Below are 19,027 nucleotides of genomic sequence, written 5' to 3' on the forward strand. Positions count from 1 at the left end.
GTGGCGTCTCGCTTGTCAGCAAATCGCTTACAAAGGTATGCATGCTTGCTCTGCTCAATTTATTCAGTGTCCTGGGCCCCACGTTTACTCCAGTTTTGCTCCGTCCAGCGGTGTGGTGTTACTGGGAGCTGGGCTGTCTCTCTTGGGCTGTGTGTCTGCGTGGTACAGTTTCTGTGGGTAAGATGCGTAATTGTCTGCCTTTTATATCAAGCTGCCGATGTTCCGCGGTGTTTTGATTATTCTCTCCCGGACATCGTTTGTGTAGTCTGGGATGCGGGCTTCCTCCTCCTGCCTCGTCTGACACCACGATTCTGCTCTCTGGTAGGAAATGTTTATTCTTGGCTTTTGTTATTCTGTAACGTCCTTCATCCACATTTTTATTAGGTTAACTTGTTTATTTTGCAATGCGCGGCCGTCAATTGCCGCTGTGAGCCTTGCTGCTGTTTTGGTTCTTCTTCCTCTTCTTTTCTTCTCCTCGTCTTCAGTTGGATTTTGGTGATTCGGCTCATATCGGCTCCGATTCCATTAACGGTGGTTAAAGCCGTGCACTACAGCCTTTGTCAGAGCCTCAACGTGGGCCGGGAGGGCATCCCGACCCTCATCGGCGCTGAGCCATCGCCCTTGGAGACGAGTTTTAATTAGAGGGGCAGACATTTCCTTATCCACGTTTTTTGGTTTGCTGTGTCACGGGTGCAGTGCAGTATTTTTTTGGATTTCTCCCCTTTTTGTTACCGCTGTCGTGGTAAGCCCCAGCCCTGTCCCCTTGGTCTTTCGGTAATTCCTCTTGTATTTCTGTTCATTGGCGTTTATTTAGTCTGTTGCTCATTTTTTAACTTTTTTTGTAATAAAAGTATTTTTATAATTGGGAATCACAGTCCTGTCCTGTGGTATTTTGAACTGTGTGCCTTTGTTCCATTGAAAGTTTGGTCATTTTTCTTTTTTTGAAATATTGTTTATATCCTGGGGTGAAAGCCCCCAGGTGGCGTTGTCGGCAATTGTTCCCCACCGCTCGCCTTGCCACATCTGGCGTTGTCGGCAGGACCCACAAGTAAAAAGGACAGAGACGTGATTTCCATTTTTAATTTTTGTAATGTTTGTATTTAACCATTGACTCAGGTTTTATGATAGAACCAAAACAGCAGTAACGCCACAGTCACTTGTCCTACCCAAAATTATCATCTTTTCCTTTCCTTTCGGAGGTCTAGGTGTGGTAGCTCTGCTGTTGGTATGGAGGAGGAAATGCAGCAGCTCAAGGAGCTTGTGCTGCAGCTCAAGGCAGACAATGAGCGGCTGCTCCGGGAGCATGCTGCATCTCGTTCGGCCCTCGGTGGAGCAGCGTCAGTGTCCTCTGGTACAGCTGGTGGGGCTCCTCCTGTTGTGACGGAGCGGCTGGTGGTTATTCCCAGGGACCGCAGATGTCCCGTGTTTAATGGTAGGTCAGGCATCAGGGTCGCTGAGTGGATTGAGGAGATACAGGCATGCATGCGAGCCCGGCACCTCTCTGTTGCTGATCAGGCCCTCTTTATTATTGACCATTTGGAGGGAGAAGCGCGTGAGGAGATTAGGTTTCGACCAGGTGTAGAGCGTGATGACCCAGCTTGCATTTTTTCCATCTTGCAAGAGCTGTATGGCCATTCCCTGTCCTATGTCACTCTGCAGCAGGCTTTCTTTGGGAGGCAGCAACAGGAAGGTGAGTCACTACAGGAGTTTTCATTGGCCTTGTTAGCTTTGATGCAGAGCGTCAAACAGTGCGCTCCTGATGGGATGCCAAACTCGGAAGTTCTGCTGCGCGATCAGTTTGTGGAGCATGTCCTTGACAGTTCTCTGCGACGTGAACTAAAACAAATGGTTCAACGCCAGCCCTCTGCTTCACTTCTAGAGGTGCGTGGGGAGGCCATTAGATGGGAGAGGGAGGGTCTTCCTGGGGGTTCTCGTGGGCGCAGCTGCTCTCTTCCGTCCGCTCATGGATTGCAGTTTAGTGTTCAGAGTCGTTCTATCCCGGCCCCAGCGGTTGTTCCCCAGGGGCCTGGTTTAGCTGAACTGATAGACCTTTTAACGAGTCAACAGGAGCAGCTAAACCAGCTTACCCGCACCGTAGCTTCCTTGCAGGCCCCCCGACCCCAAGGTCGGACGTCACACAATTCTGTCATATGTCGCCGGTGTCAGCAGCCTGGGCACTTTGCCCGCGAGTGCGATGGGGAGCGTGTTCAATCTCGTGCACGTGCTCACTCTGTCACAGGGCTAACTTCTAACCCTTCTAGGCCTGCTTTGTCCACTCGGCAGCCGGAAAACTGAAGCCTGCTGAGCTTTTGAGCCACAGCTCGGTGGGGGCCCCTCCAGGCTCTGTAGAAAGTAAACTGTCTGGTTTAATGTTCTCTTGTCCAAATGTTAATGTGTTGATGGGCGATGTCCCGGTGTTGTGTTTGGTGGATACTGGGTCCATGGTTTCCACCATCACGGAAAGTTTTTTTCAGGAGCATTTTGCACCTTGGGACCATGATCTCCTGCAGTCCTGCAACTGGTTGCGGCTCCGGGCAGCTAATGGTTTAGCCATTCCATATGTTGGCTATTTAGAGCTTGATGTGACCCTGTGTGACAAGGTAATGTCTCGTTGTGGTATCTTAGTTGTTTAGGACCCCCCTGTAGCTGTGACCTCAGTCCCTGGAGTCTTGGGGATGAATGTTATCAGACGTTGTTATCAAGATCTTTTTGGGGCCTATGGCCAGTCTCTGTTCGAGGCACCCTCGGTGCTACAGGCCCCTAGCCCAGTTATTGAGGCCCTTCAGAAATGTCACCAGGCTGCAGCCCAGGTTCCTGAAAACCCTACTGGTGCAGTGAGGGTGCAAGGTAAGCGGGCCCTTCGTATCCCTGGTGGGGTAAGGAAGATAGTGGCCAGCACTTGTTCATCACAGTTTTCAGATCAGGCTGTGCTGTTTGAACCCCCTGACTCTGGTTTGCCAAGTGGGTTACTGGTGTCTCCCTGTCTGGTTTGTGTTGTCCGGGGTACGGCTTATATTCCGGTGGTCAATGTGGGGACAACTGAGATTTTTTTGCACCCACGGACTTGCTTGGGTGCTCTCAGTCGCGCCCAAGTTGTCAGTCTACCCACAGGGGTAACTGAGGTGAGGCTGACTACAACTACCGTCTCCTCCCAAGTAGCTTCTGGCTCAACCTCAGGGGTTGCCCCACAAGTAGATTTGGCCATGTTGACAGAGGAAGAGCAGATGGAGGTGAGGTCCTTGTTACAAGAATACAGTTCAGTATTTGCAGCCCATGATGGCGACTTGGGCTGTACCAACCTCATCTCCCACGACATTCCGCTCCGGGATGATGTCCCTGTGAGGCAGAGATACCGCCGTATCCCCCCCTCAGAGTACGAAGCCGTAAAAGCTCACATCAACCAGCTTCTTGAAGCACAGGTCATTAAGGAGAGCAGTAGCCCTTATGCCTCACCCATCGTTTTGGTTCGTAAGAAGGACGGCATTTTGCGCTTGTGCGTAGATTACCGTCTTCTTAACAGTAAGACTAGGAAAGACGCTCTCCCTTTGCCGCGCATTGAGGAAAGCCTAGATGCACTCAGTGGTGCCCGCTGGTTCTCCACCATTGATCTTGCCAGTGGGTACAACCAGGTACCAGTGTCGGAGCCAGATCGGCCCAAGACCGCTTTTTGTACTCCTTTCTGACTTTTTTAGTTCAATCGGATGCCTTTTGGACTGTGCAACGCCCCAAGTACTTTCCAGCGGCTGATGCAGAGAATGTTTGGAGATCAGCAAGGGCAGTCTCTCCTCTTGTACCTTGATGATATTGTAATCTTCTCCTCCTCTGTGTCCCAACATCTGCAGCGGCTGAAAGTTGTGCTGGGTCGCCTTCAAAAGGAAGGCTTGAAGGCCAAACTTGAGAAGTGCACCTTCTTCCAGAAGGAAGTTAAGTACTTGGGTCATGTTGTTTCCAGTGAGGGTGTCTCTACAGACCCCGAAAAGATTGCGGCTGTGTCCAAATGGAAACGACCCAGTCATGTTTCCGAGCTGCGCTCCTTTTTGGGTTTTGCCAGCTACTACCGACGTTTTGTGGAGGGCCTTGCCCAATTGGCCAGTCCTCTGCATAAGTTAGTGGCTGAGCTCACCAGCAAAAAGTCCAGAAAAGGGTCTGAGCAGGCTCTCAGTGCTTCCTGAACGTCCCAGTGTGAGGCCAGTTTTGAGGCCTTGAAGTCAAGGTTAGTGTCAGCTCCAGTTTTGACTTATGCCGACTTTTCTCGTCCTTTCATTTTGGAAGTTGACGCTACTCACAGGGGCCTTGGGGCAGTGCTCTTCCAAGAGACCGATAGAGGTGTTCAGCCTGTAGCTTATGCCAGCCGAGGCCTCAGGCCCACTGAGCGCAACATGGATAATTACTGCTCCATGAAATTAGAATTTTTGGCGTGGAAGTGGGCCATGACCGAAAAGTTCCGTGAATATCTGTTGGGCCATAAGTGTCTGGTTTTCACTGATAACAACCCGTTGAGCTACCTGCAGTCCGCCAAGCTTGGAGCCACTGAGCACCGCTGGGCTGCCCAGTTGGCTGCATTTGATTTTGATATTAAGTATCGTTCAGGTCGCAGTAATCGCAACGCTGATGCACTTTCTCGGCAGTACTTGTCTGGTTCTGGCTTGGCCACGGGTGTTGTGCAAGGCACTTCAATCCCCAATGCCCTCCAGGTTGCAGTATGTTCAGACCCGAAGGTTGTGGCAACCCAGGGTGTTGTATCTGCTTTTCCATCTCACTCCTCCGCTGATATCCGTGCCTTGCAGGAGGCAGATCCCCTTGTAAGTGAAGTTCTGGTGTTTTGGCGGAGGCAGGCTAAGCCAACTCCCACCGAGAGACTGCAGGTTTCAAAGCCAGCAATAGCTTTGCTGCGTCAGTGGGACCGCTTAGTTGAAAGAGAGGGTGTGCTCCACTGACGGGTCTTTCCACCTTATGGTGGGAGTGAATCCTTCCAGCTGATTTTGCCTGCTGTCCTGAAGCACGAGACCTTAAAGCGGTTGCATCAGGAGCATGGCCACCAGGGCATTGATCGGACCACCGACCTGGTGAGGCAGCGCTGCTACTGGCCAGGGATGTCCACAGACATTAAACAATGGGTCCAAGAGTGTGAGCGTTGCCAGGTTGCTAAAGACTCTGGTTCAGTTCCACATAGTTTCATGGGTCACTTGCTTGCCTCGGAACCCAATGAAATTGTGGCTGTCGATTTTACCCTGCTTGAGCCTTCCCGCAATGGTGTTGAAAATGTCCTGATTATGACAGATGTTTTTAGCAAGTTCACTGTTGCTGTTCCCACACGGGACCAACGGGCCTCCACTGTGGCCCAGGTCCTCCTTACTGAGTGGTTTTACAAATTTGGTGTTCCGAGCCGGCTGCGCTCAGATCAGGGTAGGAGCTTTGAGAGTGCCCTGATTCACCAGCTTTGCTGTTTGTATGAGGTCGCTAAATCTCGCACTACCCCGTACCATCCAGCAGGCAATGGGCAGTGCGAGCGGTTTCACCGAACCCTCCATAACCTTTTACGCACTCTTCCAGCTTCCAAGAAACGGGACTGGGTCTCCTGTCTGCCTCAAGTGTTGTTTTCATACAATACCACCCCTCATCAGGGTACAGGAGAGTCCCCTTTCTACCTGATGTTTGGTAGAGAACCTCGTCTTCCCATTGATTTCCTTTTAGGGCGAGTTCAGGATCCTGTGCGTGGGGGAGTACAGGATTGGGTTGTTGAGCATCAAGCCAGACTTAGTGTAGCTTTTGAGGGTGCTCGGGAGCGATTGCTGGCTGCTGCTGGTCGTCGGAAGGAGCGCCACGATCAGCGAGTTCGTGAGGCGCCATTACCAGTGGGTCAGTTAGTGTACCTAAAAGATCACAGTGCTAGGGGTAGGCATAAAATCCAGGACATCTGGAGCCCTGTTGTTCACCAGGTGTTAACAGCCCCAGAAAATCAAGAAGCAGTCTACGCTGTCGCTCCAGTGCATCACCTGCACCAGGCACGAACAGTCCATCGAGACATGTTGAAAGCTGTTCTTGGCCCTGAGGCTCGAGCAGCCCCTCCTAGGGCCCACTCGCCTCACAGATCAGAACAGATGGAGGCTGACTCCCTCAGTAATGGTGATTTGTGGCTCTTGGTACCCGAAACACCTTTACCTCCTGCTGGTCCAAGTAGTTCCTCCGCTGAAACCCGTTCAGAGGTTCAGGCCAGCTCAAGTGCAATTCCTACATTGAGGGGCATTGTACCATCTGCTTATTCTTTGTCCCCCTCAGAGCAACCCAGCACCAGTCAGCAGGTGCCGCGTCGGACTGCTCGCACTACAGCTGGCCACCATTCCAACCCTTACCATCTCCCCTTACCTGCAGACCAGCATGGTAATCCTGTACAGCCTGTATCTAATGCCCAAATGGCCATTTTCAGGCCTTGGTGTTAAATTTGTAAATTTTTTTTGTTTCATCGTCGGGCCGACGATGCAAAAGCTGGGGGTAGATGTGGCAGGATGGCGCTACACTCCCCACCATGAGGGGCAGTGTGACAGATGGTAGTTAGTGTTCGCCTATAAATAGACCTGGTCGGACCCTTCTCCGTCCTTTTCCGCTTCCTCTCCCTCCTTTACGGAGCCTACAGCTGTGCGTGGTGGCGTCTCGCTGGTCAGCAAATCGCTTACAAAGGTATGCATGCTTGCTCTGCTCAATTTATTCAGTGTCCTGGGCCCCACGTTTACTCCAGTTTTGCTCCGTCCAGCGGTGTGGTGTTACTGGGAGCTGGGCTGTCTCTCTTGGGCTGTGTGTCTGCGTGGTACAGTTTCTGTGGGTAAGATGCGTAATTGTCTGCCTTTTATATCAAGCTGCCGATGTTCCGCGGTGTTTTGATTATTCTCTCCCGGACATCGTTTGTGTAGTCTGGGATGCGGGCTTCCTCCTCCTGCCTCGCCTGCACCACGATTCTGCTCTCCGGTAGGAAATGTTTATTCTTGGCTTTTGTTATTCTGTAACGTCCTTCATCCACATTTTAATTAGGTTAACTTGTTTATTTTGCAGTGCGCGGCCATCAATTGCCGCTGTGAGCCTTGCTGCTGTTTTGGTTCTTCTTCCTCTTCTTTTCTTCTCCTCGTCTTCAGTTGGATTTTGGTGATTCGGCTCATATCGGCTCCGATTCCATTAACGGTGGTTAAAGCCGTGCACTACGGCCTTTGTCAGAGCCTCAACGTGGGCCGGGAGGGCATCCCGACCCTCATCGGCGCTGAGCCATCGCCCTTGGAGACGAGTTTTAATTAGAGGGGCAGACATTTTCTTGATAATTTGAGTTTATTTATTTTCTATTTGTTATTTCTTTCCTTGAATTATTACTGTTTTTGTGGGTTACATTTGATTTAATGTTTAGAACCTTTATTATTATTTTTATTATTATTATTGCCTTTTGCTCCCCATTTTGATCATTTGGATTTAAAATAGTTTCTGTTGAGTTATTGGGGTAGCGATATTTAGTTAGTGTGTGAGGGTTGCCGTGGTTTCATGTTTTTAATGGTGTTCTTTTCTGAGGGCCCAGAGCGGCAGCGGTCCCCTTGGTGGTGGTTCCTTATCCACGTTTTTTGGTTTGCTGTGTCACGGGTGCAGTGCAGTATTTTTTTGGATTTCTCCCCTTTTTGTTACCGCTGTCGTGGTAAGCCCCAGCCCTGTCCCCTTGGTCTTTCGGTAATTCCTCTTGTATTTCTGTTCATTGGCGTTTATTTAGTCTGTTGCTCATTTTTTAACTTTTTTTGTTATAAAAGTATTTTTATAATTGGGAATCACAGTCCTGTCCTGTGGTATTTTGAACTGTGTGCCTTTCTTCCATTGAAAGTTTGGTCATTTTTCTTTTTTTGAAATATTGTTTATATCCTGGGGTGAAAGCCCCCAGGTGGCGTTGTCGGCAATTGTTCCCCACCGCTCGCCTTGCCACATATAGTCAAGTTAAACAGCAATATTAGGCTTGTTAATTGGATTAAATATCATAATAATGATGCTATTTAGGCACCAAGGAAGCACTCATTTACTAAACTGTTAGTAATGTATGGAAGGTAAGAGGAGGCCCTGCGGTACAACAAATATGCAGGACAAATATCAGACTGATTGATGTCTGATTTATTTTTTTAATGCACTGTATTAAATAGTGGATGAGCCAAAGGCAGTTTCCTATATGTGACCCAACATAATTACTAGTTTTGGTCCTTGCTAAAAAGATTATTTTGCAAACTGTTGTTTTAATTGAGCCTATTGTATGCTCTGATTATAAAGCTAGAAAGGAAATTTCAATTATTACACTAATAAAATGTCAAAAAAATCAAACAAAAGAGCCCTCATGTTAGTTCTTGATTTTATTAAGTGCTTTAAATTCCTAACCTGCAACCACAGAACATTTCATCTTCCATTAAAACTGCCTTACTCAGTGGTTGCAGTCACAGAAGTCTTCAAATCTATTCACGAAGCAACTGAAACCAGCCTGTAAGCAAGACTGAACCTGAACCACAAAAGTTGAAAAGTGGCTGCAAGTGTTTGATGACAGGCGCAGCCGGGACCAGAGACCCAGTGGCCTGCTTGACAGATAGCAAGACAGACTGAGTGAAGAACATCACCAAGCACTGTGTTATGTTTTTCCTTTGGCCTTTCATAAAGAGAAACATGCATGTCCCATGTGTTCATATGAGGAGGATATCCTCAAGCTTCTCAAGAGGCTTGGAGTTAAAGTTGAGACAATTTATCATTCATGGGCATTTCAGAATTCAGTGAAAAACTGAAAGCAGCTCAGTTTGGACTGTGCTCTTTGATGGATCTGAAGATATAACAAAATGTAGCAGGAAATTTTGTAAATTGTTTCTGTGTCCAGCAACAGAGAATTCAACTCTTATTTTCTTGGATGAATTCATCTGGGTGCCATCAAAGAGCACAGGACATATTGGAAGGGTTTGTGCAGCTGTTCCATGTCAGTATGCACTGACACTGTTAACACTGGAATTCAACTTGGGGTTGTGGCCTAATTACGTCAAATGGTGGACATCGTGATTGCCTTGTGCATATTTTTTGCACTGCCCACAGCCTCGAGAACTGTGCCTCGTCAGCTGACTGCATGGCCCCATACTGTGAGTCATTTCATCAATCCATCATAAAGATGCTAAGCTTTTACTTACATAAGAAGATCTGTGAGGAGAAAGGCATTGCGTTTGTCAAAAAAGGAAAGTTTCACAACATCGGGTGGAATGCATGGAGTGACAGACTGTTGAAACCATGGAGAATGTTACCAGCCATTCAGATTCAAGCGACAACAAGTGACACGGCAGCCTGAGACATATTTGCACGGAGCATTTTGGTTGTTTCCTAGCCAACATGCTTGATATTAGGAACATTTTACAGCTCACCTCCCTCAAATTTCAGCAAGAGAACAGGACAATTGGTAAACGCAAATAAAAAAGCTCACAGTTGCCATTGGACAGTTGACACCATGGATGGAATCTTTGAAGGAGACCGTGTCACTTGCTGATGCTGACAGGGACAAATCTGATTTGTTGGGAGCTCTAATTCATCAATTTGAAAGCAGGTATTAATCCTTCAAGTCATGTGAACACTTTTTGATTTTTGATCCTGCGACTTGGCCTCTTGAAGACCACCACAGTTTTGGGAACACAACACTTAAGTAACATCTTTGAGAAGTATGAGCCGGCATGTCTTTTGACTCCACTTTTAAGAGAGTAGATGCGTTTAAAGCCAGCAGGAAAATGCTTGGCAGCCTCCTCTGTGCACCACCTGGTCAATGTAGTGAAAACAAGCAATCCCAGCAGTTCTGTGAGACTGAGAAAGTCCTTGTGTTGTCCCTTACACTGCCCTTGAGCAGAGCTGCATGTGAGAGGGGATTTTCACATCTAAATATAATAAAAAAAAACAAAACAAGCTCAAATCCCACCTGTCAGACTCTTGCCTCTCATCTCCAATGCACATCCTGTTGTCTAAGTTCACAACAGAGACCTCTGAACCAAAGCCAGATGTTGACTTGTGGATACAACCAGCTAATAGCCGACTAAACCAGGGAGAAAGGGGCAGGCCTAGTACATCTGTATCGTCTACTGTTTTAGAAATAGAAGAAGACAGTCAGGAGAGGAGTGATGATGACGATATTATTGATGATAACTTCCTTTTTGATCAGAGAACTTTTAGTGCTTCTAAATAGCAGTACCTTGTTGCCAGTGCTTAAAAAGCTGCCATTTCATTTGGTTTTCAAAGTTTGAAGAGCAGTTGTTTTATTTATTTTTCTGAGCTCAAAGAGGAGACATTTCATTAGAAAGCTACATACTGTGAGGCTTTAATGAACATACATTTTGTTGTATTGCTTTTATTCATTTTCAAATGGAATTAAAGTGCTTGTTGAGCTATCCATGGATCCCTCCAGTTTGTTCATCCTGAGAGCTGGGTAATGGAAAAAACAAAACAAAAAAGGTAAGGACCAAGCACCAACCCCAGGTTGTCCCCTGAGAACAAGACCAAAAAATCAAACTTGATTGTTTATCATGCCCAGGTGTTTGATATCCGAGCAGTTGATTGCTCATTTGTAGTCTTCAAAGATGTTTGGGCCTTTTTCTTTGGATCCCTCCGTTTCAGTCTATGTCGTTTGTCCATGGAGAAGATTTCAGACAACACTAATCAGTTTTGTGTATGCTGTTAACGAGAGTAGGTGGTGTCATGTTTTGGGGTATGTGGTTCTCCTTCAGTGAGGAGGTAGAGGAGGCAGCCACAATTCGGCTTGGCTTTCTGTATTTTGGTGATGTCTTGGGTAGAGTCTTCTGGGACTTCTTTTTTGTAAGTCGTGAAAGTCTTGTAACTCCCACCACCTTCAGCTTAATTGGAGCTTCCGCTATTCCTGCCATGTTCTGTGCCTGGCAGCGATATTCCCCAGCATCTTTGTATGACAAGGCATTCAGGCTGATGATGGACCAGCGTACACCGGCTCGAGGAGATCCCTGCATGACTAAAAAAGTAGTTGCGCTACGTCAGCACTGTATGCTAGAATGATGACTTCAATCACAGTGGCGCACTCGCATTTTAAGTCAAACTACTGGAAATATTTATATCATTTTCAGACTTAGTCTGATCAACATTGTTGTAGTACAAAATATAGATTCTTCTTAAGCTCCAGTAAAGATCTCTTATTGAAACACATTGTCACCGACCTCCTCATACAGAGTTTGAAACAGCTTGCTGGCTGAAAAGCACCTGCCGGTATTTCTGATTGAAAGGAACTGTGGAGTTTCTGTAGATATAGATTTGGATTCATTATCCACCCTGTTGGTTTTCTGATCCCAATCCCAACTAGAGGATATGAAGAGATGAGTGTGCAGGGACAATTTACAAAATTTGGGAGATTTTCGGTGTTTGAAGTTTTTGTTAGAATTGACTATCATTGGCAGGCTCCTGTTTGAGAAGTCCACATAGATCCCTGGCAATGGCTGAAAACATTGCGGAAAGTACAACTGAGGACAAACGTTAACTTACAACTTTCAAAACTCTTGGGTAGCTGCTCAGAGTTCTGCAGGATGTCCTGTTGGCAGCAACCTGCACAGACAATGAAGTCACATCAACAGGACTTTTTTGGTGCTCGGATGTTATAACATCTGTTCATCTCTTGAGTCATCTGGATGCCTCACCAGAATATGCGGACGTTTTGATCCAGGTCAGAGTTGGTGTTGGGTAGCCGATGGCATCACAACGGAGGATTACATTGCTGCCCAGTGGAGAGATAACTCTGGTGGCTGCTGGCTTGACTGAAGGCCTCATACAGCGGGACAGGTCAGCCTGGGTCAGTGGCATCCCAGACTGACCCAGAGACCTTCTGCACGTCAGTAGTTGATCCATAAGAACCACAGGACTCCCCAGGGACATGGAGAGTGACATCATCATGGAGATTTGGCAGTCACACAACCAGGGGTTGTCATGGAGACCTGGGTATCAAAGACAATAGGCTTGTTTGTATCACTGAAATGTTGGATTTTTACACATTTGGTAGAAAACTGTCTCTTGGCCAGTGGGATGGATGTAGGGTTGATGCTAGAATGAATGGTCCAGAGGGAGAAGGGGAGGGAACTCCACTCCAGGTCAGAATCAACCAATCTAGCCGCGCTAGCAAGACTCTGCTTTGCTTAGGCATTTGATATCCCAGAGGAACATATAATGTTCTCCTTTATCATTATGCTTGTCAAAATTGTACGAATGGGGATGGCATGGCTTGGAGGTAAAGTGGCCGTCTAGCGACCAAAGGTTTGCTGGTTCGATCCTCACTTCCCCCGTTGACCATGTCCATGTATCCTAGAACAAGATACTGAGCCCCTAATTGCTCCTGATGACCCTGCGGTGGACTGGTGACATGTCCAGGGTGAACCCCGCCTCTCACCCAATGTCAGCTGGGATAGGCTCCACCCCCCTGACCTCACGACCCTCAACGGATAAGCAGTATAGAAAATGGATGGGTGGATGGAAATAGCAGGTATGCAGACAAACTCAGTTGAGGAGAACAAAAGAATACGCAAAGGGACCCAGCAAGGAGGAAGCGCTGGACTACTTCTTGGAGCCTGGCCCAGAATGAGGGCTGTCAGCATGCATCTGGTGGCAGGGTTTGATTCTTCTCACACCCAAAGGCCCACCACCTTTAGGAAAACAAGCTCAGATGTGCTGCCAGAAAGAGTGGGGAGGGCAGGGAGCCACATTGCACCAGATTTGGGCAAGATGTAGCTGGCTCTGGGGTCGGCTCTGGGGTCACCACTGGGGTGGGGGGGGGGCAAGAATGGGACGAGGATGTTACTAAGCAGTCGATTAATGCAATTGCATAATTCAACACAAAGCCAAAATCTGCATATTTTTGCGGTGGCCACATTTTTTTCAAAGACGCTGCAATTTCAGCACATTAATCGTCAATTTCCACCCAAATGCGCAAAATACGCAGGGCTTGCATGATTTCATAATCCCTGCATTTTTGTTGCAAAAAAGTCATATCTTCAGAGAGTTGAAAAATGCTATGTTTACTTCACACAAAAGCAGCCATTTTCCTTCTGTTGCCTTGGGAACATTGTGAAGTGATGTCATCAGAGAGCAGCAAACGACAGGATGAAGTCCACAAATCCGTCTCATTTGCCAACAGAAATAAGCTTGGAACTCTTTTGACTCATTAAGATTTTGTAAGTTTTAGCCATGTGTTTATTAAGGTCTGAAAGAAAACAAAATGAGAGCTTCATGATTCAGATTCCCAGCACTTTGTTACATTCTGAGTGTGGGGGAAGTAGACCCAATAGCAGAGGGGGAAGAGGAGAGTTCACAAAAGGTGTGTTTATTTCCAAGACTGGCAGGGGACACGAGGGGGAAACAGTTGACTGGAGGCTCGTGATTGGTGACAACGACAACAGCAGTAACACTTACAACGACTTTTGACATCAATGACCCGACCCGGACAAAGGGAAACATGGAGGTTAAATACAAGAGGGAAAACAAGGCACAGGTGGTCCAATCACCCAGGTGAGACACATGAGGCAATCACAGGGAGGAGCACAGGAAGACAGGACACCGACTTCACAACAAAACAGGAAACACGAGACAGGCATCGTGACACACTTCCTGTGATGCAGTACGCTTGCTTATCACAGCAAATCATTACAAATGTCTCTTTACATAAAGGTCGAAGCCTCGTGAAAACAGATTGTCGGGGAGCTCCCTTTTTTTCTTAGTCATCAAACCACAGTTTTTGCAAATACCCACAATTTCACTGCATCAAATTGCATAAATATCATATTCCTTCGCATTTTTTAAGAAAATATCCTGCATAAACAAGTATTTTTGCCCACAAAAATCACAAAAAACTGCATTTTTCTGGAAGAAGTGATTATCTGAAAGGATTAATCACAGCAGATGATGGACGATGGATGATGGGTGGATGATAGCCGATGGATGGATTGATGGATGGATGAATGGATGGATAATGGGTGGATGACTAATGGATGGGTGAATGGATGATGGACAGGTTGTGTGGTTGGGGAGGACATTTCTTGGTAGGCCATTAACCCACTTGGCTCTGCTGCTGCCTCGAAGTTGGGAGGAGTCTCTCCCTGGAGTCCCTTTCAGCTTCCATGTCCTCGACACCCTTGTAGACACTCTGAGGTGGTTTTGTTCCACACAAACATGTATGTGAGGTCTTGTTGTTCAGGCTGCATTCAGTTGCATGTCACCAACATAGAAATCTGATCCAGCAGCATTTATCTGACCCTCAAACATATCAGTAATTCTTATAGATATATTTTTGTCACATAGTTTAAGATATCTAATAGTCCTAATTGTTCTTTTTAGTTATGTTTTTCCCCCAAATTGCTTTGTCTTTGTTTTTGGTAATTGCCTTGTTTTTTTTGTTTTTGTTGTTATCATCTCTCTCTGTACCTTTGCAGGTTCATTTGATCTCTGTCAAAATTCCAAAGGTTCCATGAATGATTTATTAAAATTCTCAAAAAAAAACTATTTAAAACATTTCAAGAGCAACAAAAAGAAATTATGTGACTATAAGAAAATCAAAGGTGTTAAAAATCTACCTGAAAGCTATAATGAAATGATAGAAATGAAATATTTAAAGGTCGGAATTGTGAATTTCTCCTCTGTGAAGGTCTCGCAAGGGCCCCTATCTGATGACAGCAAGGGACGATCATAACATCACTGTAAATATGCAAAAAATAACATAATAATTCACTAAACCACTGACAGATGCTTGCAGCTAGATAGTAGCATGTAATGTGTTGCTATTCACACGGAACATACCCAAAATCCTTCTGAGAACTGGTCCTCCCTTTTGTCCGGGGAGGGGGAACCAAAGGTCCAGCAGCTCGGCTGATAACACAGTGAGCCTGGAGGAGCCAGAGGTTGGACACGCTGAATGTTACAGAGGTTGGACACCATGGCTCTATAGCATTTGGACTCACCTGTTGCTGGACAAGTCAAGGTAGGTGATGTTGGGAAGAAAGAGCGCCGCATGAGACGGAAGGCTGGACAGACGGTTGTTGTGGAGACCCAGTGTCTGGAGGCGTGGCATGTCCCGGAGCCCCTCCCACGGGAAGGTGGTCAGGAAATTTCCATCCAGACGGAGCTCTCGCAAGGCCTTCAGGTTGAGGAAGCTGCTGGGGTGAACAGACCTAATAGAGTTGTAGGTCAGCCATAGGAAGACAAGCTCGGACAAATTGTAGAAGGCTGCCCGGGACACCCTGGTGATCGGGGTCTTCTCCAGACGCAGTTTGACTGTGTCAGCTGGGACATTGGTGGGAACAGCGGAGATTCCAGGATCACTGCACTGCACCGACCTGAAGCACAACACAAACCTGCCAGAGCTCAACTTGGAGAACTATGTAATACACAGTATCAGGATAGTTGTTGTCTTCATACTGCACAAAGATGAGGCACACCAGAGAGGTGAACCAGGAAGCAGGTTCATGATTGCCAGGCTTTCCTTCAACAAGCGGCTTCTCAAACCCTGAACTCCCAGTCAGAGGTCACTGGTATCAGGACGGTGGGTGGGATCTCTCTCTGTCAATCAAGGCTTCTGCTTCAGGCTCTGTGGCGTCCACATAAAAAGGGGCGTGGAATGCATCATGTGACTCTAAGGAGATGGAGGGATCGCGTGCCGCCTACTTTAGTCCAGAAGAACAAGTGAGTGTGATGGTCAGGAACAACAAACAATTATGACAGCAAAAAGCAGCACAGCTGCTGCCAAGGAGGGGAGAGAGGAATGCTGGGAGAAGAGCAGCGATGGCGTCAGGTCATCAGTTCCTGATGTACTTGACCTGTGAGTGCTGGCGCCCCCCTCAGGAACCCTCTGAAGGAACCAGGTTCATCAGCTCATCCACACGCAGGTGTTGGTCTCACTGCTGATCAATGCAGGACCTAGAAATGTAGCCTGAGGCTTCCCAGAAGGCCTCTGTTGTAGCCATGGGGGCCAATGGGACTACAAACACGCTCAGTACTCAGTGAGAGCAAGTACAACTTGGCCAGTAGCAGCATGCAGTATTCCTGCTCAGGTTTACTGCATCCCAGCTGAATGCATGCAGGTTCCGTACACACAGTTGTGCTGCTGTGAGCGCGAGGCTCCTTTTAGTGGCGTTCCTCACACACGGCTGCTCCAGCAGGTTGGAATAATGAGGGCTTCCCTCAGCTGGGGGCCTGGAGCGTTGATAGGAGTGACGTCAGGAGAGGTAGCGGATCACTCCGGTCTCTGAACGCTCTCTCCCTCTGAAGAAAACCTCGCTCAGTGATGGCGCCGAGGTCCACCGGATCGTTCAAAGATGGTGGTGCCGTTTTCAGAAGAGGTGGTGGGTGAAGGGGCAGCGCTTTTATAGCCGATTGAAGCAGAAACTCTGACCCTCACCTGCTCCGGACCAGGTGAGGTTCACCACATCAGTTACCATGGTGATCCAGCCAGGTTAAACCCCGGCTTTGGTCTCCACACCTCGCTAACCACTCATCTCACTTCCTGGTGCAGCCTGGTCCCTGCAGCAGTACCAGGATTCAGGAGAGCTTCATTCTATTTAACTCCAAAGTAGTTAAAAGATCAAATTACACTTCTCCATACAGTACTCTGTACAGCACTACATATATTTCTCCATACAGTGTACAGAAGTCCATTGAGTACTACTCAGCACTGCAAATGTCCATAACTACAGTCTCCCTGCTCTGTACAGTACCCCATGTGGTACATTGTACAGTTCCTTGTAGTATACAGCACAATCAAATCAAATAAACAAACACAAACAGAATTCTCAGGTTAAAATCTTCTGGAGCAAATAAAGTTTGTAAAGTGAACGTGTTGAAAACAGACTCATGACTTTGGTAATGGAATCAGCAGGTGAACAGGATGGACCCCCTCAGGGTGAGAGGGTGAGAGTGTGTGTGTGAAGGTGGGTGTGAGTGTGAGTGAGTGTGAAGGTGTGTGAAGGTGTGTGTGAGTGTGAGTGTGAGTGAAGGTGTGTGTGAGTGTGTGTGAAGGTGTGTGTGAGTGTGTGTGTGTGAAGGTGTGAGTGTGAGTGTGTGTGAAGGTGTGTGTGTGTGAAGGTGAGTGTGTGTAAAAGTGTGTGTGAGTGTGTGTGAAAGTGTGTGTGAGTGTGAGTGTGTGTGAAGGTGTGTGTGAGTGTGTGAAGGTTTGTGTGAGTTTGTGTGTGAAGGTGTGTGTGTGTGAGTGTGAGTGTGTGTGAAGGTGTGTGTGAGTGTGAGTGTGTGTGAAGGTGTGTGTGTGAGTGTGAGTGTGTGTGAAGATGTGTGTGTGAAGGTGTGTGTGAGTATGTGTGTGAAGATGTGTGTGTGAGTATGTGTGTGTGAAGATGTGTGTGTGTGTGAGTATGTGTGTGTGAAGATGTGTGTGTGTGTGTGTGTGTGTGTGAAGGTGAGTGTGGGTGTGTGTGAAGGTGTGTGTGAGTGTGAGTGTGTGTGAGTGTGTGTGAAAGTGTGTGTGAGTGTGAGTGTGTGTGAAGGTGTGTGTGAGTGTGTGAAGGTGTGTGTGAGTTTGTGTGTGAAGGTGTGTGTGAGTGTGAGTGTGTGTGAAGGTGTGTGTGAGTGTGAGTGTGTGTGAAGGTGTGTGCGAGTGTGTGTGAAGGTGTGAAGGTGTGTGTGAAGGTGTGTGTGAGTGTGAGTGTGTGTGAAGGTGTATGTGAGTGTGTGTGAAGGTGTGTGTGAGTGTGAGTGTGTGTGTGAAGGTGTGTGTGTGTGTGTGTGTGAGTGAGTGTGAAGGTGTGTGTGTGAGAGTGTGTGAAGATGTGTGTGTGAGTGTGTGTGTGTGAGTATGTGTGTGTGAAGATGTGTGTGTGAAGATGTGTGTGTGTGTGAGTATGTGTGTGTGAAGGTGTGTGAGAGTGTGTGTGTGTGTGTGTGTGTGTGTGAAGGTGTGTGTGAAGGTGTGTGAGTGTGTGTTTGAGAGTTATGAAGGTGCATGAGAGTGTGTAACAGGGTGTGTGTGTGTGTGTGTGAGGGTGTTACAGGGTTCGTGGGTGAATGAGGCAATACTTTGTAAAGTGCCACTGAGGTAGAAAGACCCATAAGAACGAGTCCATTCATCCTTCACGCATAAACGCTGATCCGATGAAAGCAATAAGGGATCGATTTATAAATGCGTTTTTTTGTGTTTCTGGATTTTCTTACACTTCCATTTATCCACTTGTTTCTACAGACACCGAATTCAGGAAATATAATAATATGGGGGCAACTCACGTGTTCTGACATCAGTTTTTGCATGGCTACATACTGTATCTTAATCCGCCTGGAACAACATATAAAGGCGATGTAAACTGATATGTAGCACAGACACAAGATGGCGCCTAATTTATGACAGTAAAAGTTATTACTGCTACGTCAACACTGCAGCTCCAGTAGAGCTACAGGAACATAATTACTCTTATAACAAGATGCCATACAAGGGGAGGGGTCCAAGAGAGGGAGGGACATGGCAACAGAGAGACAGAGTTGAAGTGTAACTCCACCTGAGTTCTGCTATTCCAGTGCTCCCAGTTTTCCCAGTGTTCTCATGGGTGCAGGAACACAAAGGTGGACAGGAGTAGACTACCAGAAGAGGACATTGCAGGATGTGAAGAAGGACCAGCAGATACATCCTGCATCAAAACAATACTATTCTCATGCAGGCTCTTGATGTCTCCATAGTCCCAGTCCTGTCCAGTCTGAGGTTGTGTCCACCGAGCAAAGCGAATCAGAATCCCAGATTAGCTGGGATTACACTGTTTACAAGCGTCATGTAATCCCACGCCTCTCTGTCACAATAACAAATCACAATGTCAGGGCCACCACCTGCCTTCTGGATGATAACAACAAATATTCACATCAAAACAGCATAGACAGCATCATATTAGCCAAACATCCACTAAAGACTCCACATTCAACACCACCTTTGCTGAAGAGGAGCAGAAGCAAAGCAGCTGTCCGGTAGCACCCAGAGGAAGAAGAGCCCTACTAGTTCTGCTGCTGCTGCTACACT

General features: G+C 47.2%; 1 protein-coding gene across 3 annotated transcripts; it reads right to left on the bottom strand.

The window, feature by feature from the left end:
* Nucleotides 1-8,397: 8,397 nt before the first annotated feature.
* On the bottom strand, nucleotides 8,398-19,027 carry lrit3b (leucine-rich repeat, immunoglobulin-like and transmembrane domains 3b). Of its 3 annotated transcripts, none has more exons than XM_086183294.1 (6): nucleotides 18,519-19,027; nucleotides 14,982-15,191; nucleotides 14,821-14,906; nucleotides 11,679-11,972; nucleotides 11,527-11,586; nucleotides 8,398-11,002 (listed from the first exon to the last, which is right to left on the bottom strand). In XM_086183294.1, exons 1-6 carry the CDS (start codon nucleotides 18,644-18,646, stop codon nucleotides 10,674-10,676), a joined length of 1,107 nt encoding a protein of 368 aa, XP_086039420.1. In that variant the 5' UTR covers nucleotides 18,647-19,027; the 3' UTR covers nucleotides 8,398-10,673. The 3 variants fall into 3 exon arrangements, with proteins under 3 accessions (XP_086039420.1, XP_086039418.1, XP_086039419.1); XM_086183292.1 differs by having other exon boundaries at nucleotides 14,982-15,356; XM_086183293.1 differs by lacking the exon at nucleotides 18,519-19,027 and adding an exon at nucleotides 15,459-15,591 and having other exon boundaries at nucleotides 14,982-15,356.

Source organism: Aulostomus chinensis, chromosome 17 (assembly GCF_037954235.1).
Source record: "Aulostomus chinensis isolate RoL2024-O1b breed Wild chromosome 17, RoL_Achi_v1.0, whole genome shotgun sequence".
Taxonomy (NCBI): domain Eukaryota; kingdom Metazoa; phylum Chordata; class Actinopteri; order Syngnathiformes; family Aulostomidae; genus Aulostomus; species Aulostomus chinensis.

Coding starts and splice junctions, on each gene's coding strand:
- lrit3b (XM_086183292.1), bottom strand. CDS start 18,646: ATGTATCTGCTGGTCCTTCTTCACATCCTGCAATGTCCTCTTCTGGTA. Junction 11,973..14,820: donor AGTTCTCAGAAGGATTTTGG/GTATGTTCCGTG, acceptor TTTGATACCCAG/GTCTCCATGACAACCCCTGG. Junction 11,587..11,678: donor CAAAACGTCCGCATATTCTG/GTGAGGCATCCA, acceptor TTGTCTGTGCAG/GTTGCTGCCAACAGGACATC.